This window comes from Orbicella faveolata, unplaced genomic scaffold, assembly GCF_042242905.1.
Source record: "Orbicella faveolata isolate gen_17 unplaced genomic scaffold, um_ofav_v1 contig_46, whole genome shotgun sequence".
Classification (NCBI taxonomy): domain Eukaryota; kingdom Metazoa; phylum Cnidaria; class Anthozoa; order Scleractinia; family Merulinidae; genus Orbicella; species Orbicella faveolata.
This window is the reverse complement of record NW_028301576.1, coordinates 5,202,291-5,228,567: the sequence shown is the minus strand read 5'-3', so window position 1 is coordinate 5,228,567 and position 26,277 is coordinate 5,202,291. Positions and strand designations below refer to the sequence as shown.

General features: G+C 38.3%; 1 protein-coding gene and 1 long non-coding RNA gene across 2 annotated transcripts; one reads left to right on the top strand and one right to left on the bottom strand.

The window, feature by feature from the left end:
* The first annotated feature begins 11,622 nt into the window (after positions 1–11,622).
* Positions 11,623–18,294, top strand: LOC149098097 (QRFP-like peptide receptor). The gene is made up of 3 exons (XM_089276641.1): positions 11,623–11,651; positions 16,065–16,335; positions 17,933–18,294. Exons 1-3 carry the CDS (start codon positions 11,623–11,625, stop codon positions 18,212–18,214), a joined length of 582 nt encoding a protein of 193 aa, XP_089132767.1. The 3' UTR covers positions 18,215–18,294.
* A 2,645-nt stretch (positions 18,295–20,939) lies between these two features.
* LOC149098096 (uncharacterized) lies at positions 20,940–24,743 on the bottom strand. The gene is made up of 4 exons (XR_016203842.1): positions 24,636–24,743; positions 23,041–23,179; positions 22,058–22,126; positions 20,940–21,553 (listed from the first exon to the last, which is right to left on the bottom strand). It is a non-coding gene; the product is annotated as an uncharacterized LOC149098096 (long non-coding RNA).
* Positions 24,744–26,277: the final 1,534 nt, after the last annotated feature.

The window sequence follows — 26,277 nt, the reverse complement described above, 5'->3', positions numbered from 1 at the left end:
TAGACTAGCTGAAGGTTCACGCTGTTGTCACAGTCAAGCTTTTTAACTTAATTACTTTTAATAATAAAATATTAAGAGTAAAGTGTGTATATTTTTGTAAAATTGTAAGTGCATGAGTAATAAATAAAGTTGTTGTTGTTGTCCATTGATACTAAAAGCCCTGGGAACGAGTTTGGGTCGATTTTTGGTCATAAATTGCATTATCGTAAGGCCATCCCCCCTTTTTTTTCGTTTATTGTCGAATGCGTTGGGTCGGTCGGTCAGAAAAGGAAGAAAAAAAACAAAAATAAACTTGGAAGAGGAGTCTGGAGCTAGGAGGTCCGGTACCTCAGCATAATATCCGTGGAACCCGGAAACAACAAGGTGTGGTTACAAAGTCAACATCGCGGCAATGGAGGAAGGAAAAAGTCGACGTCGTTGTTAAAATCAAACGAGAACAGGGAAAAACTAAAATTCTGTAGAAAAGAAATTGCTTATGTTTCAGATTAAAGTGACAATTGTTTGAAATAATGTGTCATTGCCTTCATTGTCTTCTGGGTAACTTTTTCTTTTTTTTTTTTTTTTGAAAACGCGAAAAATCTGGGTCGGTCGGACGACGCTAAACAGAGAAAAAAAAGGGGATGGCCTAAGTAACGAGGAACAAATTCTGATGCTGGTTGTGTGTTAAAAAGTTATCGGAAATGTAAAATCTGCTATAAGCACTGCGTAAGCTTCAATTTCTACCGCCTAGCTCTAACCATAGGGATCCTTTATTTCCCTATGACGGTAACTTAGAGCAAATAGCAAAATTCCATCTTTCCCGTAATTGATAAGAAAATCTATCTTTCCTTCGAAACAAATTAAAGCTATAACCCAAAGCCATTTCCCCCGCTTTAAAACCATAAAATCTAAGATCCAAGATTCAAAACACCATTAGTTCAGCCAGGTTTGCTGTCTATTATAAAATGCTTTGGAACTATTAGGAGAGTTCAGCTTCCATCTTTACATGCATAGAGGTTATCGGTAGGATAGTCCATTTTAGGTAGACCTTTCGCTTAAAATTAAAGTTACTGTAACTTTGCCGGAGAAGATTCCTCGTGTATCATTATGCCCACCATGTTTATTTCGCTTGTATTTCCCGCGTGAAGGAATTAATCTCTTTAGCCGACTGACAAGGCTATCGCCGAAGTTATCAAGATCAATTCGCGGAAAAAGTCTTCACAAAACGTTTTTCACAGGTTTTTCCGCAGACTGAAGAAGAGGGACAGTTAACCACTGCAGGTTTCTGTAATCGCAAACGAAAGCCTCAACTGCAAATAGTGACTTAATTTAAAAGCAAAATGTCGCGCCATGTTCTGTGTTGGATCTCTGACTTCCACAGATCGTTCAGCTCCCTGGCACCCCGAGGTTGCGCTATCAGAGTAGACTAAACTGTTATAATTCCCTGCAACTGGCATACGCGTGAAAAACAGTCTTCTGCTTATTGGTTAAATTTTCGACGGGATTCGAGTCTTTAAAATTCACGGTGTAGTCGACTGTGCAGGAGTCTGAGATGGTAAGCTTAAACGTCTGATTTGTCCTCAGCAGGTTGGACGTACGCGTTATGTTTAATTTGAAGAACGCTGCATTACAAATAAACAGAGTAATGCATGATTTCAGTTTATACTTGCAAGTACAGTATGCTATTTTTGACAAGTCTGCCTTTATATTAACCAAATAAAATATGGAGCGGTTTTCATTAAGTGCCATGTTAAAAAATCAGTTAATCACCGAAGTCACCGGCCAAACCTACGACCAAAAAAAATGGCACGTGACGAAAGAAGAAAGTCGATAAACATCCAGACATCTTTAACTAAACAGAGAGCGGAAAAACTCTTCTGGGGTAGGCCACCGAGAAACGATTTCGGCCGCGTAAACAGTTTCACTCCTTCTTTTCTTAGGTCACCGAGGATGGTGACCAGCTGACCATACTGTGTATTCAGTCTTTTTATTTCTAGTGTAAATCACTATATTGTTCCGACGTAAATTCTCAATTACCGTTAAACCGGGGTACCTTATATTAGGGGGAATTTTTAAAAGTGTGCCAAGCCAAATGACTTTGCATATTAATTCAGATCGAAATTAACGAGCTTAGTTAATGAACTTGTGCTCTCAGTTTATCGCTTAACTTGAAACAAGTTTCTGAAACGCGGTAATGACTAGGTTCTTTAAATTGATCGTACGCGATAAATTTTTAATGAATGAAGCACTCAAATTACTCCTTTCCAATTAAGCTGTAGGAATATATCCTTCATTAACGCTGTGTGTGACTCTTTAGATCGCCTCAGTAGCTCACACTAACTTTAAGTTATGACTTTGACGATTTCATCCACAAGTTGTAATTGATAAAATTTTCATACTTTCTGACGCAATTTGGCACCGGGCGCGGAATATTGTCAATTGAGGGAAGTTTAGGCTAGATTTTAACAGAAAAGCCCAAGAACGTTTAAAACTGTATAATAGTGGTAAAAACCCGGCGAGGTTTCGTATGCCGTCAGTTTTCCTAACTCTCCTCGCCATTCCCATTTTTTTCAGTGGTTCAGTTGCATCAGGAAGTGACCATTACGTGAGAAAAATGAGAACGCCTGATTACTAGTGCCAGGCCTTTAAGGTCGCACGAGTTAATGTATATGGGCTATTGACCAAGCGTGAGGTCAAGATGGCTGGATATTGACCAAGCAAAAAAAGAACGAGGCCAATATCAAGCCATCTTGGCCGAACAAGCTTGGTCAATAAAGGACTTATTATATGGCTTTCAGGAAAATATTTCTTGCGGGACACGGCGGGTAGTCCCGAGCGGGCAAGATAGCTCCATCTTGCCCGCTCGGGTAACCAATCACAGCACAGGATTTGATTCTTCTTGCCCGCTCACGGAGCTAGCCATATAATAAATAGATTTAGTCAAGCCTAAAAGCAGAGCTCCTAGACCGGGTTGTTTAAAGCCTGATTAAGCTAACACAGGATAAGCGAGAATTTCGATTTGAGTTTTGTAAGGTTGTTGAGTTTCTGTGAGGTTTTCTGTTTATATTATTTGGTCTTCTGTTTTGAGCGGTTTTCCCTACAAACCCATGTACTCCCGAGCCTGGAATCATAAGCGGCAAAGCCGAGAGAAAGTCGCCCAACGGAAGGATGTGGAGTGAAACAAATTGTGCTGATAAGTTCTCGCCAGCGAACTTATAAGTATTCCAGAAAAGGCAAAAGATATAAAAGCAAGGACACCCTTCTTTGCAATGCACTCTTCATTTAAATCCTATTGCATTCTTCGTACAAAGCCTTTCTGAAGAGTTTCAAATCATTAGCATGGTCACAATTAAGCTATTTATTTATTGTTTGTTTTTGGTTTTTGTTTCTACTTTGCTATATTATTTTGGCCAAGCAAAAGAAAAGAAATATCCTGTTTATCCTATGCAGAAAGCTACAATAGGTGGCTTTCAAACACGTTTATTTCTGACTTAGATTTATGTTTCTCTATTTTAACCATACTTGTTACCCGTAAGCTAGGAGGGCATCCAAATAAAACTCTGCTTCTTTTCTTCAAGCAGTATATATATAATTTTCGCTATAATCGTACAGAGGTTCAAGCCAAGACGACGAGCGAACTTATCAGTCAAGCCATATTAATTCTAATACTTTTCTCTCATTCATCAGTCACGATGTAAACACCAGACTTTGCAAAGAGAGAAAGCCCTGAAACCTAAATGTATTTTTAATTTCCCCTGTTTATTTTGATTTTGCAGGTCTTTCTAAGGGGGTAGTGAAACACTGTGAATGTAAAAGTTTTGTTTCATCCCGTTTTCGTGACTTGTTGATAAGTTATCTGCACGGTGCAATCCGATCATACATACTGCTAAAGAAATAACGGAAGTAAGATGATTCGAAAGACATGCGAGGCCAGTTAAAGTTTATAGCGACAATTCAGTTTTGTTTTACTGAGTTCCAGACGACGTAAATTTTAAAATTGCAAATCCTGCGCCATGAAAGAAATTAAGGTTTCGTGAAATTTGTATAGGCAATCACACGGTTTCGAGTTCAGTTTGGAATTAATTTGCACGAGTGAGTTTTTCAAAAAGCTGAAATTGCACGAGCCGCTTCGGCGAGTGCAATTTCAGCTTTTTGAAAAACTCCAAGTGCAAATTAATTCCAAATTGAACGAGAAAAACCGTATGATTACTTATTAATAATATTAAATTGAAAACATTCGCGTGGAGCAAGTGACGGAAGATCTTTCTGAGAGGCATTTTTTCTCATTCGAGAAGACTTTTTTCGAAGTTTCCGCACAAAATATTCGTCATTATTTTACGTGATATCATTTGCTTAGAAAATTTTCTATTGTCTTTCAGCCAATCATAACCCAGAATTACGATGTGGAATCTGCACTGGTGTTACACTTTTTGCACCGGTGTTACACTTTTTGCACTGGTGTTACACTTGAACTGCACTGCTCTCAGCCAATCAGAATCGAGTAATTTTTTCATGTATATTATTAGTATAGGTAATCATATGGTTGCGAGTTCAATTTGGAATTAATCTGCATGAGTGAGTTTCCAAAAAGCTGGAAATGCACGAGTCGCTTCGGCGAGAAACACGGTATGATTACTTGTTAATAATAAAAACATGAAAAAATTGCGTGGAGGAAGTGCCGGAAGATCTTTCTTGGAGCCATTTTTTCTCATTCGCGAAAACGTTTTTCAAAGTTTCCGCACAAAATTTTCGTCATCATTTCACGTGATACCATTGGCTTGGAAAATTTCCTATTTTCTCTCAGCTAATCAAAATTCAAAATTATGATGTGTAATTTGCACTGGTGTTACACTTGAACTGCACTGCTTTCAGCCAATCGGAATCGAGTAATTTTTTCATGTACATTATTAGTAGAGGTAATCATGTTGATGAGTTAGTGTAGGTTTTTCCCATTGAATATGAATAGCTTCTTTTGTCTTAAGCTGGAAGGTGGTGGAAGCGTGATCTAGGATACTGAAACAGTCATTGGAGCATGAAGTGCGGCATTGCTGAGAATTTTGTAAGTGTCTAAAAATGTGAGAGGCCCTATCACTGAACATGTGCTCACGCACGCGCGTGGAAAAATGCCGAGTGGTTTCGCCGACATAGCGGGCATTACAGCCCGCACACAAAAACTTGTATACCACACCCGCACGGAGCCCACGAGGATGAGGATCTTTCACACCAAACATGTTGTACTAATTTTTTAGTTGACTTTCCATTGTGTTGACATTTCCCTAAGATCATAGTGGTTATACTGGAAAAGAAAGGGATGTAGTGTTTGTAAAGTACATTTCGCTGTATCATACATAATATACTTAAGTGCACGATGTAAGTTGGGAAGTTGATTATTAAAGCAGCATGGCGGACTTCTAGATTTGATTCGTGTGTTGTGTCCGTTTATTGCAATCCAGTTCTATCGGTTGTGGAACGTGACATCAAATTAACGCTAAATTTCGAGAAGCCTGAGAATGTGCGCCTAACTTTTTTACGAGAACTTCCTGCAATACAAACGTCTCAACATTTCCAGCGTTTCCAGTCATTGTTAGCTAGTTGTTATCATGTTGTTGCTCCGTAAATGGATCTAGAGAGGGAAGACTCCTATGGATGCTGATATAGAGGTGACCATGCAATGGGAGGACGAACGGGCCATGAAAATCCTAAGAAGAAAGGCTGAAGAAGTTAGCTATCTCCTTGGGGAAACGGATCAGTCTGAGGACCAGTCGAAAGACATTTTGAACTCAATTCTTAAAGAAGAACTACCTGATGGTGATTCCGAGGTATTAATAGTGGAGTTGTGAGCAGATAAGGTTTTGTTATTGAAATAAAGGTGCTGTAAAACAACAATGATGCAAAATAGTGTGATTTTAAAAATGAACATCAACGTAAATTAAGACGCATTAAATTAACACCATTTTTTTTTTAATCGCCTTAATAAAGTGCTTCGTTAATTTCCTGTAATAAATTAGTATAATTTTCTCATTCGCGTAAAATTCACTTCATGACCTGATTTATCAAAGCGGCAAACACTCAGTTGGTTATTTAGGTTCCCTGGAGCTGGGAGATTCCCAAGACGCTATATACGCCCGTTGCATGTACATTTCACTCTTCTTACAAGTCTTCTCTACTCAACAGCTAAAGCAAGTTTCTCCACCCACCTGCCCTTCAGCGCAGCTAGCAAATCTCCTCTCCCAATCTCAATCTTAGTTTCATTTAAGCTGCGAGTTCCTGTTGTTGAAGTTTCGGCAATGTGAACATCATTCTGAACAATCCAAACACTACTTCGGTCCTTTGACTTTTACCAAGCCAAGACAAACTCGAGTATTTAGAGCTTGTTTTCCTACATTTTTATTAATTCGAAGATGCGGAGTTTTCCTTGACAATTTTAGAAACCAGATGTTTTCGTTCCACTGTCGATGACATGACTGTGGCGAGTTTTTCTCCAGCCAACTGGATCCTATGTTTTCCCTCACCGTGCATTTTGAGAACTTTGTACAGTAGTCAATCACAAATAAAAGATGTTTTAGCGCCAAAGCTGTTGTCGACTATATGTTATAAAAGAATTGTTGCATGCTTTTAACTGTGTGTATATCAAGTTATGGATGTACTTGGGAAGTTTGGAGAGCACTCAAGAAGCTAAAGTTACTCCATGCGCAGGTGAATGCAACTCTTACGCTTCTCTCGTGCTCTTTAAACTTCCCAGGTGTATCCATAACACGATATACACACGCAAAGTATTAAACAATTGTTTAATTGACAGACCACGTATGAAGTATGTAACAACCGACTTTTTGCTCAAAATACTGAACCAAATATCAACTCGAGGAAAGTTTGAGCTTAACCTTATTTACTTACTAATAATCTTATCCTCTTCACAAATAAAACATGATTTAGCTTGAAAGTTGTTGTCGCTTTGCTGTAAAAGAATTGGTCCAGACTTTTAGCGGAGCATATATCGAGTTAAAGATGCACTCGAAAAGCCGCATTATTGCTTGGAAAATCGTGAAAATATAAATATACAAGAACGGTGAATTTTTGGTGCAAATTTTCGGTGCATCAAAATATTTGTACAAATCTAACATCGTTCTTCGCACATCAGTCAAAATGAGAATTTTAAAGTATTAACTTTTTTAGTAACAGCTGAAAGGAAGTCGAAACGAAATTGGCGTCTTCCAAGTTGGATGCCTTGTCTGTCTGCGTTGACAATTGAGAGGATCTGGGCGGAAGTCGTGATACTGAACGAAAAAAAAACAAAACAAAACAAATTCTTAGAACGTTAAATACAATATATATATAACCAAAAAATCATAAAAAAATTAAGTATAATAGGTCTGGTAAAACATACACGAATTTTACAGAACTGAACTTTATTATTTTGTTTTTATATTTCGTGCTCTACCAGCATGTTTTAGTTACGTCAGTGGTGTGATGTTTGTTTCTTGAGTTCAGACAGTTCAGTCAATTGTTATTCAACGGCATAGCATATCGACACTTTGTTTACACGAAGATATTTAGTTCAGAATTAATGCAATTTTACTGTTCTCCCGTCTAGGACGTTCAATCGACTTCCCGACAATGCTGTTTGTTTTGTTTTGTTTTTTGGTTTTTATTAGCAACGCAGTTTAGAGACTCAGATACTTTTTTTTAACACAGAAATCGCCTCTTGGATATGTAGTGTAAAGATCTCATGCGGAAAATTCAATTTGAAGCGTGATGTTTTCTTTTTGTCTCAGACAACTGAAAAGCGAAACGGAAAAAATATTCACCTAATTACTTTTTAAGGCCAGAGCATTTTTACATATTGTTTACATTTAATTCTTCTACTTAATCACGTAATATGAGTTTCATCTTACAGTTTGCAGTGACTGTTCCTCTTTAGCTCTGAGACCAATCACTAAGAAGTTTCTTCTTTACAAGGTAGGCTTAATGACTTTCTAAACTTTTTTTGCTGATTCTTTATATTACACTGTAATAGTCGTACAATTTGGCCCAGTGTTAAGATGGTTATTGTTAAAAATGTCGTATTAAATTCAAAGTAGAAACCGAGGGAAAGTTTTGCACTCATTTTTGAGTTAATTCGTTTCCCCTATTTCTTTTTTTCTTTCAATACTGTTAAAGCAGACATGTACAGTGGCAATATACCAGTGAAAATAAAGTCTTATGAATTAAAAGCGGCCCATATTTAAAGCATCACAGTTAATGGGACGCGTATCTTCTGCGTTACAGTTATTTTACTGTTTTGGAGAAAGCTTTAAGTTTACGTCTCGCTTAACTGTCCAACATCTCAAAACACAACCGAATTCGAACGGCAAGTCTTCTGTGATCTGCTGGTAAGGGCAAATATTTTATGCAGTTCTTTACAAAAATAGAGAAACAGCTGAAGCTCTCTATTAATAACATTCTTGCAAGCTGCTACAAAATTGAGCATGGTATTGCGGGCGTTCCAGTAATTAGAAATTCAAAACTTTAAAGTTTCAAATACAGTTTACATCAAATTCGTCAAGGCTGTAGCCCAAAATATTATAAAGAAATCTTTGGCAACATTTTCCTTTACCGCCGAAGACAAGAAAGTTATGGCTATCTCGCGAATGATGAGAACAATTATAGGCCAAGGAAACGATGACAAAGGTGGGCTTAAACTGTTGTATAAATTCCGGGTAGCAGCAGTTAGAAAATTATCGAGGTCTGTAACTTTCAGTTGAAAAGGCCTTTTAAACGAAGACAAACATTCAGGAAGATTAAGCAAAGAAAAAACCTTAAAATCAAGCGTCATATAGTCTGAAGCTGGCGAAATGAGAAAATTTAGCGAGTCGAGTATTATTGGAAATAAAGTAAGCTACATTCAATGATCCACAGTTAGTTACGTAAAAAGACCTGTATTTTTGTTTTTGACACAGATTATAAGAGATTCGTCGTCGAGCTCCAATGTTAAACCATAAAGTACAGTCGCGAATACGCATCAATTCAACATGAAACATTAAGCCCGGCGTTTAGCTCATGATCAATAGAATTATTCATTCGCTTCAAATCTGAATATTTTACCGAAAAGAACGGAAGGATTCTACATTTCAATATTCTCAGTTTAGAGCAAGAAAAATACTGAAGTGAACGCGTAACGACCGTGTTGCGTCTTGAGGTTGTGCAGTAGGGTAGCAGTATTTTAGAGCAGAGTTGTATTGTCCTCAACTGCTTAAAATTAAAATGCGTCAATTTCCCACGACTCAATATTACATAAGTGGAGGCAAAATTGTCAATTTTTTATACGTAACCACATGATCTCTTTGCAGGGTGACTGTTTTCCACTGCTGAGTTGCTTGTAAGACCCACTCACCAGGAACTGAAGTTTTCTATTGGCAAGGTAGGTTAAAGACACATTGAATTCTTACTGATAATTGTTATTGTAAGTATATCCTGTTTAGTGAAGAAGAAACATCAAGAAAAAAGAAAAAATGCTCAATGCTATAATGAGAGCTCTTCAAAATCGTTATTTAAGACCAAAGTCTGCAAAGGACATATTTCAACAATTCTCGGTGAATACAGTCACTTTTATGTTTTAAAGCAAATTTAGTTTTAACTAGCCATCAATTTTATTTTGGCTCCAAAAAGCAGTCTTCGAGGAACTAGACTCAAGGTTTTCCGAAAGGTAGACAGTTACCGGATAACAGTGAAAAGCTATTATTCAGGGCCACCACAATATAATAGTCGAAACTGAACAGAGAGTTAGTAATTCGCCAAAGTGAAATTAGAGCATTTGACATCCCTGAATAACTTTAAATTTCTAAGGCAGCTGAGAGGAAGTCTTAAAGGAAAAGAAATTTTGAATAATTTGGGTTTTTTTAATAAAATAATCCATCGGCAGAATAGTTACGCTCCGAAATCCGTTTTGTACGAGCGAAGTAACGCTGTCACTACATTTGGCCAAAGCTTCACAGCGTTCAGTCAGCGAATGTTCTTACAGTTCAGTCATAAAAATAGAAAATAGTGTTAATAATAAAGAAGAATTTAATTTAGTGAGGTCGAGTATTCAAAGAGTAAAAGTATGATTCATTCTTCGCTAATATTATTTTAACAACCGAAACGAAGAGTTCATAGTTTTTTGAAGACGAAAAGCATCAAGAAGATCAAGCAGCGACGAATGTTGGTGGGCGTAGCTTAATAAGTCTTAAGACCTTCTGCCTGAGAGACCGGGGCAGACTTGGAAATGAAGGTCGACCGATTTCGCTTAAAATTGGTACACAGAATCGTTATGTGGACTTAAGCAATATGCCAAAGATTCAGGTTCAAGGACCATTTTTTTAACAGAGTTCTGCATATCAGCCCCTCAGGGGTCCACAGTGGCTGATTTTCAGTGTAATTTTGGCCAGTTTTCAATCTCTCTTTTAGCAACGTGCAATTGATTTCCGACAAAACCAAAACCATATTTGTAATGCACTATTCTTAGGCATTTATGGGTGAAAACATTAGCTCACGGGAATTTTTCGTTAGTCCGTGGCTGTTATTACAACTTGGTCCTATTTGAGGCATATGGGAAGCAACCAGAAATGGCCTGTTTTTCAGACCACATATTTTCCATGCCCATGTTTTATATCGTGAGGTCCTAGTATCCCTGCAAAGTTCAGCCCTTAGTTTAGTAACATCAAGAAAAAAATACTAAGGTTGAGGGTTTTTTACCAAGAAAAAAACTTACAAGAAAATAACTAGCCAGGCCACTTTCGGTTAAAGTTTCAACAAAGCGTGTGTGTAAAGCTTTGTGATCCCATTTCGTATTATAACCCACCTGTCAGAGAGTTCTTTTCTGAAGAAAACAACTTATCAAATTAATCACTCTAAATGCAATTACAACGTCTCTCGTAACACTACTTTAAAATCGCTTTGAACCTTAAGGAAATTTCGAATGTAATTATAGCTAACTGTCTAATACAAAATGCAGTCTCGCTCTTCCAGTCTATATGCAAGGTGTCTGGATAAATTCACTTACTATAAACGCTTACCTGCCTTCAGGTTTAGAGGCATGCCCCTATAATCCCTTCAAAGTGAAGCAACGTTAAAAACCTTAGCCTCAGCGATAAATTGGTCGTGGGTTCGTTGTTGCGAGTAATGAAAATTCAGGTTGGTTCATACCGTGCATGGCGACGCTGCGACACGCCAACTTATCTGTATTTTGCAGGCTATGATTGACTTGGAATTCAGTTTTTTCTCGTCTAGATTCGTCTCCTTGATACTGCAGAGAATGATTAGGTAAAGAACTTGCTTGAGAACCTAAAGAACGAATGGATATGTTTCTGAATATTTCTTCATACCCAATCCCCTAGTGCAAACAGACTAAGTATTATAAATTGAGGACGTTCAAGACGGTCCGTTTTTCCCGCCAACTCGCTGAATGTCTGACCAAATTACCAGAAAATTAATCATTGACACACTTTCCCTTTCTGTATCGGGATTTCCCAGTACAGATCCAGACTAAATTGGTGTACTGCGTATATCCAAAGACAAGACAGGGCAGGAGTGGATTTCCCTTCAAAAACTACTGCTCATGGCACCCCTAGCTGTAGAATTGCTAACCCTTAACTCCGATTTCCATAGTAAGAAGAGATAATCCCCAGGATGACCAGTGTGCTTGCTGAGGTGGTAAGGTAAGTCGTCACAAGGCCCAGTGCCTCATACCTGCTGGAGCTTAAATTGGTTATTGGTCTTCTTCCCTAAACAGGAGGATAATAACCGACTCCCTTTTATACATCTGGGTGGAGAGAGGCATTGTGAACGAAAATTGCCTTTCCCAAGACGACATGGCAGCGCCCTAGTAACCAGGAGCGCTCGATCCGGAGTCCAGCCCGCTAACCATTAGGTCGCGACCGTGCTATACGCTAGGCAGTTGCCAGTTTTGTATAGAATCCGACTGCGTTACTACGTTACCAGTTTACTTCAGTCTGTCGTAAATTGATGAAATGCAGCCGCAAAATGAATATATGGCCAGCAAGTGGACCTCTTGCCGGCTGGATTGTTTATTTACAAGATCTGCGATCAATTAATTAACCTTATTAAATCTATTCAGTCTGTAAGTGAATTTGTTTCATTTGAGTGTGTTTCAAAGGCTGAGGAGCGAAATTCTGGCTATTGCAATTTAGTCTCCTGGAAAACTACCTGTAGAAACATGAGTATACGGTGTCACTTTTGGAAAGAAGATGACATATGCGGGGCATGAGATAACAAGCCATCAGAGCCTGCTGTGACTCTCCCAGTAGCGACGTTAGATCGAGATGTTACCCACCTGCTGGTCAAATTAAAGTGGGCGCTGGTGGTAATAAACTGGCCGCGTCCCACAGAGCTAACAATTTCTCTGAATGGAAGTTAAAGTATGAATTAAAGAAGATTATCATTCGCCCACGTCACGGCCGAAAATTCACCTGTTTGCGCGACCAAAGTGGGGCATGTCAACACCCTTTCAATCAAGGAGAAAAAAGAAATTGAAGAAACCGAAGAAGATTACCGCTGACGTTTCAGATAGAATATTTTAGGAGTTCGGCATTGTGATACCTACTGCATCCCTTAAGTATCCTAGGGTAGAGTGACTGCATGCATGTTCATCAGACATAAATTCATTTTTAACAGAGAAACAACAACAACATGATACTAAGTGTAGATTCTCGATCGTGGGTTCAAATCCCATCTGGGACTCGGATTTTTTCCGAATATACGTTTCTCCCAGAATTTACGCTTAAAGATTTTTTTAACACGCTTTAATGTCTTAAATTCGTTCCACTTGTTCAAGGACCGTTCTTCCATTATCATCTGCATACATATTTGAACAAAATATCTCTAACTTAAATGTTTAGCCACCCACAATTTAATTGTCAACATTTTCGAAGGTCGTTGAACCTGAAACTTTGGCATATTACATAAGTCCACATAACAACGTTGTGTACCAATTTTAAGCGAAATCGGCCGACCTTCATTTCCAAGTCTGTCCCGGTCTCTCAGGCAGAAGCTCTTAAATCTAAATTGATAATTCGATATGTGCATGTTGACATGTTACTGGCGGATTGCAAATAATGTGTAGTTTATTGATATTTTTGAAAGAACAGAAGCTTGGCAAGATGCATCGGGGCTCTAATGCATAATTTAGTCTTTCCCTCAAAGCATCGCCGAGGTACTCACATTTTTAATCACTGATCTGCGCTTGCTATGAATTCTGTCTTAGACTGTCCTTTGCCGCTGGCCATTATCTGAAATCGTCTTTCACTCATATACGGATCTCACTTAAACGATTGTTACTTTTAACCGCGGTATACTTTGATTTTTTGACTTTTAGTCTTAATCAGACGTAATTACCAGCAGATTCACGGGACAATGCCAAAATACACGGAATCAGTTCCAGCTCAGATTGGCATAACCACAGCCAACTCTATTCTCGCTGTCTTAAACATCGTTGGTAATTGCCTGGTTTGCCTTGTCGTGATAAAGCACCAAGACATGAGGGGAGACGTTATTTTCTTTTGTTTTCCTAGAAAATGAAATGAATTGTCGAAAGCCATTTAGTCCAGCCGGTCCTCTCGAGTTCCTTTTAAAATGCTACAAATTTACAAATAACTGAAATAAAAAAAAAAAAGAAAAAAAAAAAGGAAAAGAAAGAAACGCAGTTATTGCGTATTGCAACCTAGTGGGAAAGGCCGAAACGGTATTGTTAGCCAACGTCGTGTTTGAATTTCTGAGCGTGCGTTTGGGATAATTTCTTTTTTGAAAACACGGTCTTAGGTATGATAATTTACGAGCAATTGCAACATAGGGTTTTCCATGCAACCATTGATGCATTTCGCATGCAGGTCCATGACAATTGGCTTCACACTAGAAGCTAAGTTAGTTTCAATGAAGCACTTGACTCAAGTGCACTTGGAAATCTCAAATCGCCCGTTAAAAAAATTTGGCTTCACACCTGTGACAAGTATATTACTTGACGCATTTGGGCAGTAAAATCGGTCATGCATATCACAAATGCAAATGTTCGGCAGTAAAACCGTGAAGAAATGCATATAGTTGCTTTGTTGCTAAAGAGTACATAAGAGCGACACAAAGGAACAAACGAAACCTTCCGTATTTCTCTAGAATAGTTCAACAACGCGGTTTTCGGCAAAGAAATTGCTGTAGGGCTTTAGCTAACCGAGACATGGATGCGCTATAGAAATACACTTCCGTGTTACTCAAGTGTGGTGTAGACCACACTTAATAATAATGACAACCAACTTTATTTGTTGAGGGTAGCACACAACATAATGTCACTGAAAAACAAGAGGCCCTCATATAAATATAAACTGATTCTCAAATATGCAACCATTACATAAAAAAACTAAGATATGAGATAGACTAAAATATTAAAAAGCAAAGCATTGGATCAAGTCTAACAATTAAAACAAGAAAAATAAAAATTAAAAATTTACATGATAAAATGGTCCAATTCCTTATAACTGTCCATAAAATGTTTAAAAATGGATTTTTGGGAGCGCACCTCAGCTTTTTTGAACTACGAACGTTTCCATGGTCACTAGGTAAGGTCTAAGTAAGTACATTTTACCCCTTCACACTAAAAGTAGGTTCCAAGTGCATTTAGAAACTCTAGTGTGAAGCCAAGTAATTTTTCTCGTTTTCCAATATCAGCATGCACAGAAAGTGAATTGGATTCATACTTTTTTACTGATACCCGTGTTACAAGAAGGTTTTTTAAGTTATTGATAAGGGCCAGCACCTCAGTTAACATTTTCTCGCCGAGCTATCGTAGATTTCGTGGGCCTCGCTTTCTTATAAGAATTTTTACAGTCCTGTTTACTTTCAATGAACGAGCTGTCTTTGAATAGGGAAGTTAAGATCTACGACGCGGTCGTTAACGAGAACGCCACAAAACAACAATATGATTGGTTAAAAGACGAAACATAAGCATGCTGCACGTGTGACACGCATTTTAGCACATACTTTTGCGGTACTCTGCACAACAACGACGTAAAATCACCAAATTTGAGGTTTTGACGAAAACGTGAGCTTGCAGATGGGAATCTTTCATTCTTTATTTTTATTCTGAAACCGCTGGTACAAATTTATTATCAGGATATTTTGCACACATCGTACGAAACGCACGAGATAGATTAATCTCGAAACAGCTACGATAGTGAAAATTACTTTTTGAAGTGACGTTTTCGTCGATGTCGCCGTCTTGGAGCGTTAAGTCCCAATTTATTTGAAACACGTGATTGAGGACGCAAAAATACTTTGTCGCATATGGCAGCCATTTTTCAGGATTTCAGATTCGCTGTGTCCTTCACTTTCAATTTCCCCTGAGGCAGCCATCTCGAACCTAAAAATATGCGATTCTACAACTGCCGGGGATTTCGTATTCATTTTAGGAGGTCTAATACCTAACCCTTACCAACCTCCTTCCAAGGTCGGCGTACTGTGAGCTTCGTTACGCTTCGTATTTGTCTGCGGCAACTTGAATCGAAGTGAAAAAAGTCTTAATTTACTGCAGGGATCTAAAATAATTAGATGAGAAAATTGATTCCATCCCTTCATCCTCAAATCAACTGGTACAAAGCAGAATAGAGCAGGCTGTTCTGAAGACGTCGACCACAAATATTAGGGAGCTTAAGCAAACCAGGACGACGACGGCAACGAGAACGTCACTAAACAAAAGGTTTAATGAGCAAAACAATGGCCGTGCACGTGCGTTATAATTCTTGGTACATTTCTTTGCCGTCCTCTGCAAAACAATAACGTGAAATGACCAAGTTCTGCGTCGTCTACTGAATGTGGATGACGACGGCTAATTTTTCGTATTTCCATTTGGAATTGAACGATGTCATTGCATATTTAGCCTGAGCACGTTTTTAGAGCCATTGGCGTACTGAAGAGATCTAGACAATCGCGAATTTTGCTGGTAAAATAGAAATTCGTTTTCTACGAGGCGTCGTCCTCGACGTCGTCGTCGTCGTTGCTTAAGCTCCCTATTAACCAGTCTCAGCACTCGTTATATGACAGATCATGTGATTTATTTAATTTCACAGAACTTCTATCAACTATCTTCTCATGAACCTTGCTGTTGCTGACATGCTTGTGGGACTATTCTTTACACCACAATACATTTTCATGCATATGTTTACTCATCCTGACGGTGTGACTGGCACAGTCCTTTGCAGACTGTTGACAGGTAGCAACGTGGCCTGGGTAGGAGGTGCCACATCCGTGTTCACATTGGTTGTCATAGCAATTGAACGCTACAGTGCTGTCATGGATCCATTTGGAAATAGAGAAAGGCTTACGACACGAAGACTTAAGGTAACATGAGCTGATATAAAGCGTGACTTTAAGTTAAGAAATTTAAAGCAAGCAGCCCTTGACGCAGCCTGTAGTGCAGGCGTATTTGTAAAAGTGGGCGGCTTAATTTCATTCTTGAGCTCAGTGAAATTTGGCCACCATCTTAAAATTCAAAAAGGTTAGACCTGCAGCACCATATATAGTGTCTCGCTAAAAAAAAAAAGAAGTTTACTCATAGCGAAAGCTTTGTAGTGTCAGATTTTAGCACATAAAAGTTACAACGTTTTTCAGGTAGTTCCGTGGTGACAATTCAATCTTGACGTTTCTCATTAAAATTTGCCAAAAAGATCTAGTTTTTTTACATTGCCAAAAAAGATGGATCAGATTTTTGATCTAATTAGCACAGAAGGAGCTGCTTGGATCTTGCTTGATACCAATTTTTTTAAGAAGCGTGTTGGTAGGCAGAATTCTGTGTAGAAGTCCATACTTAAAACTGATGAGTCTTGTGCTTTTGGTGCAACTAGCTGCCAGAGTGTAAGCAGACCTCCAATCCACAACATTGCTATTATTCAGGTCAAGAGCAATACTGCCGTTCCACTTTTTTGACTTATCCCTGGCACCCTACTTGGAAAAGAGACAAGCTTGTCATAAACAATCCTGTTTCCTTTAACACCTTTTAGAAAAAAGTTAAGAAAGGATTCAGGCTTAACTGCATCATTGGGTTCATTTGCTAGGTTCATTTTTTGTGAAGATGTTTAATGGCAGATATAATTCCAATATATTTCAAAGGATTTAAAAGTTGTAAGTCGGATCAAAGTTTGATCTGATTGGCGTAATTTTAACCTTAAATGGGCTCGGTCGCGGTATTTTGAGTTATTTTGGCCACATACAAAATTACCTTTAAATGGTAGGAAACCTGAAAATAACAGTTTAATAAGATAGAAAAACACCAAAGAGATAATGGTAAACCATAAAAGGAACAAGGATGGCTAAGGATGGAGAAGATTGAGACGGATTACAAACGACGAATTTGAAAACTGAGGCTAAACTTTTCAATATGCGCAAACCGTAAGTGAGCCCCTTTAAAAAGTGGATATCTAGAACTAGAGCCGATGCAACGAAGAGTTCATTAGTTTGTAGTGTATCAGCCCAACCAGCCTCCTTGAGTTACTCTTGTTATACCTTAAAAAGGCTGATTTGGCTGGTACACTACTAAAAAGTCAACTCTAGCTTCGTTGTATCGGCTCTATTGCTCTTGATATCCACTTTTCGTAATATGGATAAACGATTCTTAGTTGGACTTGTCGAAATAACCCCTGAATTTATTAGGCTTTTCCAATGACAACGTTTCAAGGTAAATGCAAGGTTCATTCATTCATTACATTGTTTCTGGTATAAACTATTAGTTCTAGTATGGAACCGTGATGACAGTGACGTTCCCAGAAAGTGCAGTTGTCTTGCCCTGATCCTCACTGAGCTTGGAGGGATTTTCTTTCTGCCTTCATCTCTGCTTGTACATGCTTCTTAACTATGAACAGAGCTAAAGAGAAGTGTTTCAAATGTTTTACCTGGAACACTTAACGACAGTTTCAACATCGGAGGTTCACTTTTATTTCAGGTGATCATTCCGTGTTCCTGGCTTTTTGGATTGGTGATTAATTTCCCAGGTTTTTTGGTCAAGAATTTTGACGCGAAAGCAACTTTCTGCATCAGACGATACCCTGAGGAATGGATGGGCAAAACTTATACTCTGATTTGGTTTCTGCTATTGGCGTTTTTCCCGGTTGTGATAATGGCCGCACTTTACTCCAGAGTCGTTCATACTTTATGGTTTCATCGCCCACAGCACCATGCTTTCGACAGTCGTCAGCAGGTAAGGCTAGAGGAAGGAAGGTGTTAGATTGGTTCAAAAGAGGATGAGGTAAGGGAACATCCTCATGCCCCATGATACTATTTTAAGCTTCGCGCCATGCTGTGAAAGTTATTTTGGTGTCGTGCCCATGGTCGCACAGCCAGTGATCAGAGGATCTAACTAATCAGGTGTCATCTTTAAAATAACCCCGCGTCATGATCACGGGATAAATTCAGATTGAAGAAAATTATCATCAGAAGAGATCCATTTATGGTGGATAGCTGGTTTTCACATGACATCACTAAAATTCGAACTACAAAATTATTGATCTTCCTGAGATTTTACTTTAATGATGTATAAGAGCAGCTAAAAACTAATATTCACACAAATTTTCGTTCCGAATAGGCCCTTGGTTTTGTGATACACTACGCTTGAATTTCTAAGCTTTTGCGCGGCGCGGCATTTACATGACGGTCTAGAGAGCTGTCATGATGGTTAAAAAAGTGACTTATTTCGGGGAACTTGGCTATCTGAACAGTTCATGTCTTAGAAAAAGTATTATTTTAGTGTTTCAGAGTTCCTGTTAGTTTCCGGCCGCCATTTTGGTGCCCATACGGATGGGCACCAGCATGGCGTCTCCATACAAATCTCTATAAATTGTGGTAAAACATTTCTCCGCGTATGTCGCATAAGAAAAATTGCTGTGACCAGAGTTTTGGCGAGAGTCTTTGCATATTTACCTTCTTTCATTTCCCAGATTCTGGACCTAATCTATTGACCGGTTTTGATTTTCAAATTTGATCTATTCTGGATTGCGTAACACTGAAAACCAGGAATATGTTCTCTCACCTCATCCTCTCTTGAATGGTTACACAGTCAGTCATGCCACTTGTTTCTTTAGTGAATCATGTCACACAGTTGAGAGAAACTGCAGAGGGAGGCATCCATTTCTCATGACTGCGTGATACTGAACGCGATTGAACAGTTACTGAACAACAATGAACACCCAAGTTGAATAAACGAAACTTATACGTACACGAGGTTGCGAGCGCGCCACATGACTACCGTAGTTCAATTGACCAGAGGTTATCAATATATGTCACGGGGAATGTATTGTCACCCAACACGCTACACCTTGAATGTCAGTTTGTGATTGGATAGTTTAAATATGTTTTAAAAAACCAATTTTTGGTCACCAGGGAGTGCTAAAAGTGCGGAAGCGAGTCACCCTCATGGTCGTCGCAGTTAGTGCCATATTCGCAATGTGTTGGATGTCTGGAGCAGTCACCTATCTTGTGGCTTTCTTTTCGCCCGTGTTTGGCGCTGGTGATGTTGCATATGTCACGCAATCTACAGTGGTCATGTTTAATTCCGCTGTCAACCCAATTGTGTATGCTTTGATCAATCAACAGTTCAGCAAGAAGATCAAGTCCATGATGTGCTGTAGATGTCGCTCTAGGATACACCCTGTTAGAGAAGAGCGGAACTTGGACGATCTCAACCCAAGCGTAGTGCCAGTGCCAGAAACAGAAGAGACCCAGTTGTAGCAGACTTAGTAAAATTGACACCATCGCGAGAAATTTGACAAAAGTACCGTCAGAGCAATTTACAATCTTGCTCCCAGAGGGCCTCATCCCAAACGAAAGGAAACGATACATGGAATAAGTAAATGAAAAACTAAATGACTGCATTCATAGGTTGCGCTTACACAACACCATTTCCTTTGTAATTTCCACTAAACGGCTAGTTCCGCCAATTACAGGTACGGTAGTGACATTGAAGTCGATAACTGAGAAATGACAAAACAGCCCAGAAAATTGACGATTATTCTTTGAAACTCGTGGAACATTGTTTCAGTTAAGGTATAAGCAGCGTGACGTGCCTCGTTAGTTACCAGGTCACTTTTAGAAGATCATTATTTGTAAAACTCTCTTCAAGTGCACTGATCATAAAATAAAGCCCTGAACATCCAAGCTTTCAACGTGTTGTAGTGTCGAAGAGAGTGTGTAGAGAGCGAAGAGAGTGTGTAGAGAGCGAAGAGAGTGCAAAGCTCAATGAGTTTGGTGAAACATTTAAGAATTATCAAGCTAATTAAATGACTAACAGAACACGAAAAATCGCCTTTACCGCGCGTCAAATGTGTTGTTAAAGGTTTTGTAAAGGTCGCCTTTGCACGCTTTTGACGATCTGTGACGCGAATCAAAGACCATCTGTGAATAAACCTTTACCACCAAAGCAAAGGCGTGAAAGGCCGTTTTTACTCACCTTTGAACGCCTGTGTTTTTAGGGTTAAAGGTGATCCTTTGATACGCCTTTGCGCACTGTCAAAGGCGGGTCAAAAGTGTAATCAAATTTGTCTGCGATTCGAGTCAAAGGTTTGCTAAAGACGTGGTCGAAGATGCCTGTGACGCAGGCCAAAGGTTTGTCAAAGGTACTCTGCGCGTACCGCGCTCGCGCGTCTCGCCCGAACTTCTCGCTCGCGCTCCTCTTTCGCGCTGCGCGACCGTTGATCACGTTTCGCGCGATCCACATCTTATACGCTTTTTTCTGCTTGCTATACTAGCTTTGTAGCTCCGCATACGAAAGATGCAATTAGATCCGTACTCTTGATTTATGTCTGACAAGTTTGAAGAATATATCAGCTTTAATAAGGTTATTTTGTACCAAACTATTGACAAATGTTAACGGAACAGCGGCCCGGAAAGATCATTGCGCCTACTTTTAAGAAAATAAATATGTTCAACTTCATCTCAGTTTCAATTTTTTTTGCCCGTTTTTATCAAGAGTAAATACCTTCAAGTACCTTACATAAATGTTTTGGGCTTCAGGTTTCAAAAAGCCACGTTACAGGCTTGGTTTCAAACTACACGTAATGAGACTGATCATAAGGAAAACATTGTTCTGTCTATCGTGAAAACAACAGTCAACAAATCTTCCATGGTACAAAGTGCATTTATCTAACATTGAAGTACTATGGCTAAATTCTCAGTTCCTTAAATTTACTAGACCAGACTAGACAATAGGGAAGACAACCGCAAAATTTCGGGAAAGATATAGCAAACTTCGCACAAAAGTCAACTAGTGTATAAGCGTCCTTTCCAGATGGCACGTACAGTCCGTTGCATGGAACTCCTTATGTTTTGGCAGTTCTCCTTTTCCGCTTCTTGCACTTGCTCATTCTTGTATTATAAGTGGAATGGAATACAGTGTTTTCCACTTCTTTCTCATCAAAGTGGTTAAACTGCCTTGTTGGGGGTCAATGCTAACTAAATCCCCATGATTTCTAGGGAAGACACATTTTGACAAAGTCTAAGGCGTTGACGAAATTAATCAATGCATCTTCACTGGATAAGTCCATCCTGTCGACCACTGCTTGTCCGCATTTGTCTAAACAGAAGCAAACAGACAAAAACGTTGGAAATGAATATTAAGGGTGAATCTTGGCATTCTATTCCTTAAAGTTTGCCTATAGTTTCTGCTAATATCACATTAATAAAACGTAACCAATCAGATCATTACTCCTCCTCCGAATAGTTTGTGCTTCTGTCAATAGTAGCCTTTTTTGTATTTCTCTCCACTCTACTCAGAGATTTGGTCACACAGGTATGTCATTAAGAGCCAGTTTAACAAGCTAATTTCACCAGCTGAACAAGGGTTATCCCCAGCTAGAATTTCATAAGAGAACAAAGACTTGGGGTCATTTTAAAAGTGTACAGCTTGGCACAAATAAACAAAAAGCCTAGAGCCAGTTTACCAGTCCATCTGTCTGCCTGTCTCTTAAAGACATCTTACAGACCTCTTACAACAAAGATCTTTTATGGTTGCAGAATAGCAATCTAAAAATCAACAAATCTGACATAAACTGTGACAAGAAATGAAGAATACACACACCTTTGGGAATATTGCTGTTCCTGTGTAATTTCCACAGATCTCTTCATGTTCAGTAGTGTAATCTTTTTCCTTATTTTCATTGTAGATCATATGTGAAAAGGAGCATACAAACATATCAAAATAATTGCACATTTGATTAGTAAACAGTTAGCAACTACTTGTACACTTTTTTCCACTGAAAAAAATTTCTGAAATTAAATGATTTAACATGAGACATGCCTGCATGGAATCGCATGGCTCATTCATTGAAACAAAAATCCAGTCCAAGATGATGAATACAACCACTATGATTCCCAGTGCAGCCCCATCTCATAGAGAGAAATGGCTATTATCCAGTCAAATTTGCCAACAAAATTTTCAATTGAGTAAAAGCAAATAAATGTCTTTGTCAATTTACTTTTACTAAGTTATTATCAAATCTTCTACGCCTTAAATTCTCTACTGATCCCATCAATAGTTATGAATTAATCATATTATTAATTTTGCTTGGAAAAATTTGGTTTGGAAACCTGATGGTCAAACCAAAACAGTCAATATTGCAGACAACCACTCAAAATTTAGATTCAAAACTCAGCTTTTACCAGTCAAAAACCAACATTTCCTGAGACTGGTTTGCAACATTCTGCAACTTTGATTCATTTACCAAAAAGATTCCCACCTCTTGCATGTCTTCAATAACATTTTAATTACTTAATTTTCATCCAGGTGAGCCAGTTGATGTATTTGTCCCTTAAGAAAGACAACATTTCCTCACTTGCCCTTAAATGAACCAAAAAGAAACACTTTTTTTTTTCACAGAGTGAGACTGTAATAAAAATGATCAATTAAAATAACATTAATAAGCAAAAGCCAGGTTTTCAAAATCTATTTCTATCCTTTCTTTGCTGGAAAAAGATATTAAAAGTTGTGGCTGAAGAAATTATAAGATGGTCTATGCTACAAAATATAGAAATAACAAATGAATATTCCAGCCTTTTACTTACCAAAATATTCTGATGTTTGCACACTTTGGAGCATTGCATGATTTAACTGCATCTGAGTTTACTATGAACTACAGAGTTGTATATTGTATCCTCTCCCAGAATTTATTGTTAATTTCTTCAGTTCTTCTAGAGTGGCTAGCTGAAGGATAAAAACAACATTCACCAGCAAATTTCCACTAGTCACATATTTATTGGCATTTAATTGTCTACTGCTCAAAAGACCAAGACATGAAACTCTAAAACTACTGGTATTGTCCAGAGAGGTCACATCATAATATTATTATGGGGTCAGCTTTTTAATTTGCAACTAATGGCAAGTTTGATTTTTTATCAAACATTGTAACAATTTCACCTACTAAAGATAAGCTGGATTATGTGTACTAAAGGCATCCGTGGTCGAGTGTCGATCGATACCCTTGATCGATCCTCTAAATCGACACTCTATCAACACCCGATCGATATTCAATCAACACTCCATCGACACCTCGGTTGACACTCAATCTACATTTCTATTACTCAGGTTTGCAAATGTCACAGGGTAGGTGCATTTGATCACCTGGTATGACACCATTCTTAGCCCTGGAGACAGTTCAAAATGTCAAATGCCTGGCAGGTTCGGGGTGGGGGGGGGGGGGGGGGGGTGGTTGGGCAGGAGATAGTGGAGTTCCAAATGATTGATCCATGAGCCTGATACAACAAATATCAAAACATATTTTTACTACAATTGCTACTGATCTCGCTATCTCAGTGGTCAAAATTTGTTGTGGACTCACTCAGCTGCGCTTCGTGAGTCCACAACATTTTGACCACTGTGATGATGCACATCATTGTCAATAAGAGTACAGACCACACTAAACCACATGCAATTTGTTAAATTCAACTCAGTGAAGTCATTTATCAACATTAATGAACAAATATCATCATAATTTCAACTGTGGCAACAAACAGAGCTTTTTTTTTTTAATAGAATGGTAACTAGAGACAAAAGCAGAAACTTATCCATAGACTAAATTTTCAGAGTCAACAACTATTTTAATGGTATAATGAATATGATAATTAAGTCAGGTCGTGATGGACTGTCATGCATGGCTGACTGAGTTTTTCCTTCAATGCAAATTTCCTTTATATTGACATGAGCTTTCTTTCAAGGGAATTGTTTAAGCTCAGAAATTACCAGAGGCATTGTGCACAACAATTTATACGTAAATAGAATTAAGTTTAAGCTTAATTATTAAGTTACGTTTATTTCAAGCACTGATCATGCTAAAATCTATGCTATGACAGACACTTCAAGTTAATGTACAAGACTTGACTGAGTGAGGAAAAAAAATTATCTTTGTCAACTTTTGTAAATAAGTATATGTGAATTGAAAATAAAGTTTGGTCTTTCTTAACGAAGAGCTTTGTCGATCAACTGTGATTCAGTCAAGTGCAATTAATCTTCGACCAAATTGTTTTCACTGCCGAGGATCTGTCTTGCCATAAATATACGCAATTCACAGCTCTTTATGCAGCCATTGCTGCGTTTAATTTACCTTTTAAACTCCGTTTTTCTCTGAACATTGAAAAAAAATGAACGAAATTCAAAGACTTACCTTTTCCTGGTCCAAAACACTACGAAAATTTCACCAAAGCCGCCATAATGAAGCCAAATGAAGAAAAATGACTGCTTTCCTCACAGCCGACTTCGTTGACCTTTATTCCCTTTATTCTGATTGACCAGAAAATGCGGGAAGCCACTGGCAGCCGCGTTTTCCCGCTGTTTTCGAGTTGTTTCCTTGTGCCACCTCCAGGTCAAGTGAAAACTTTTTAATTAAAAAAATACACATTGGCAAAAAGGCAAGCTTTCATTTTATCGTTAAAACAGAAAAAAAATACGAAAACGCAGGTTATTAGGGCGTTAAAAGCGGAGTCGCAAGATATGGCCATATTTGACCTCGCCTTTGACATGACATGACGTAGGATCAAAGTTGTACAAAGCCATGCCGCCTTTGAACGCCTTTGACATAAGAGATCAAAGGTATGCAAAGCCGTGGTGTCTTTGAACGCCTTTAACGCACGTCAAAACTGTAGTCAAAGTTATTGACATGTTTGACCTCGCCTTTGGCGGGGATCAAATGTATGGCAAATCCATAAGATATTTGATTCCCCCTTTTACGTCGGTCAAAGGTGGAGTCAAAGTTAAGATCACATTTGCCCTCCTCTTTGTCATGGATCAAATGCATCGGCAAAGCCATGACATTTTTGATACACATTTGACGCGCGTCAAAATTTGGATCAAAGCTATGATCACATTTGACTTCGACTTTGATCAGGATCAAATTTAGATGAGAGAGGTGGGATTGCAACCAAAACTCAACACCCAATCAGATTCCGTCCGTGCCAAACTTTTTACGCGAAAATAGATTATTACTATACTTTTACTTTGACCTTAGTTTTGAAATATTTTCACACTTCTTTCACGTATATATATCTCATCGACTGTTATAGTATTACTAGCGATATGACATCTGCAAGAATGCTTACAGGACAGGACTCCTGACTGTGTTCCACTAACAAGCAGTCTTCCCCCGCAACGTTGGTTTTATCATCATCATCATCATCATCATCATCATCATTTTCTTCTTCTTCTTCATTATTGTTATTATTATTATAGATCAATTAACTTTACTATATTAACAACTTGACATTTGTCGTTCAGAATCAATCTTAACGAGCCGACGCCAACAAGATTAACTTACGCCATTTTCTGTAAGGTCGGATTGCTTACCTGTTAGTATTTCAAACAAATTCCGCCTGAAAAATGCTAAATTTTAGATTTTAAAGCTTTTCTTGTCATGCACTAGTAACAGAGTCTATTTATAATCTCCACCTTTCTGTTGTTTTGTAAAAGTGTTCACCTATTGTAGCTATCATATTTCAAACAGTCATGTATGTTTATTTCAAATCAGGGTAACTATGTAAATTCGCATTTGGCAGTTTTATCTGATGAGTGCTGCACACAAATTCTGTAGTCCAAACTAAATAATAATAAAATGCAAAGTCAAATCTACAATTGATCAGTTTGTCATCTGTTATTTTATATATCTATTTATAATATAGATAGGATCCTGCGCATGCTGTGATTGGTCAAAAAACCATGTTTTATCAGAGTATAAAACATAGAAAAAGTGTGCTTTATTGTTTTTGGCCACATTACTTCTATATCATAAAGCAAATGAAGAAGCCTAAGCCGTG

What these genes read in the sequence shown, in the direction of transcription:
- LOC149098097 (XM_089276641.1), top strand. Translation starts at nt 11,623, where the DNA reads ATGACCAGTGTGCTTGCTGAGGTGGTAAG. An exon ending in GTGCTTGCTGAGGTGGTAAG is followed by an intron (nt 11,652 to 16,064) that starts GTAAGTCGTCAC and finishes TTAATTTCACAG; the next exon opens with AACTTCTATCAACTATCTTC. An exon ending in TTACGACACGAAGACTTAAG is followed by an intron (nt 16,336 to 17,932) that starts GTAACATGAGCT and finishes CTTTTATTTCAG; the next exon opens with GTGATCATTCCGTGTTCCTG.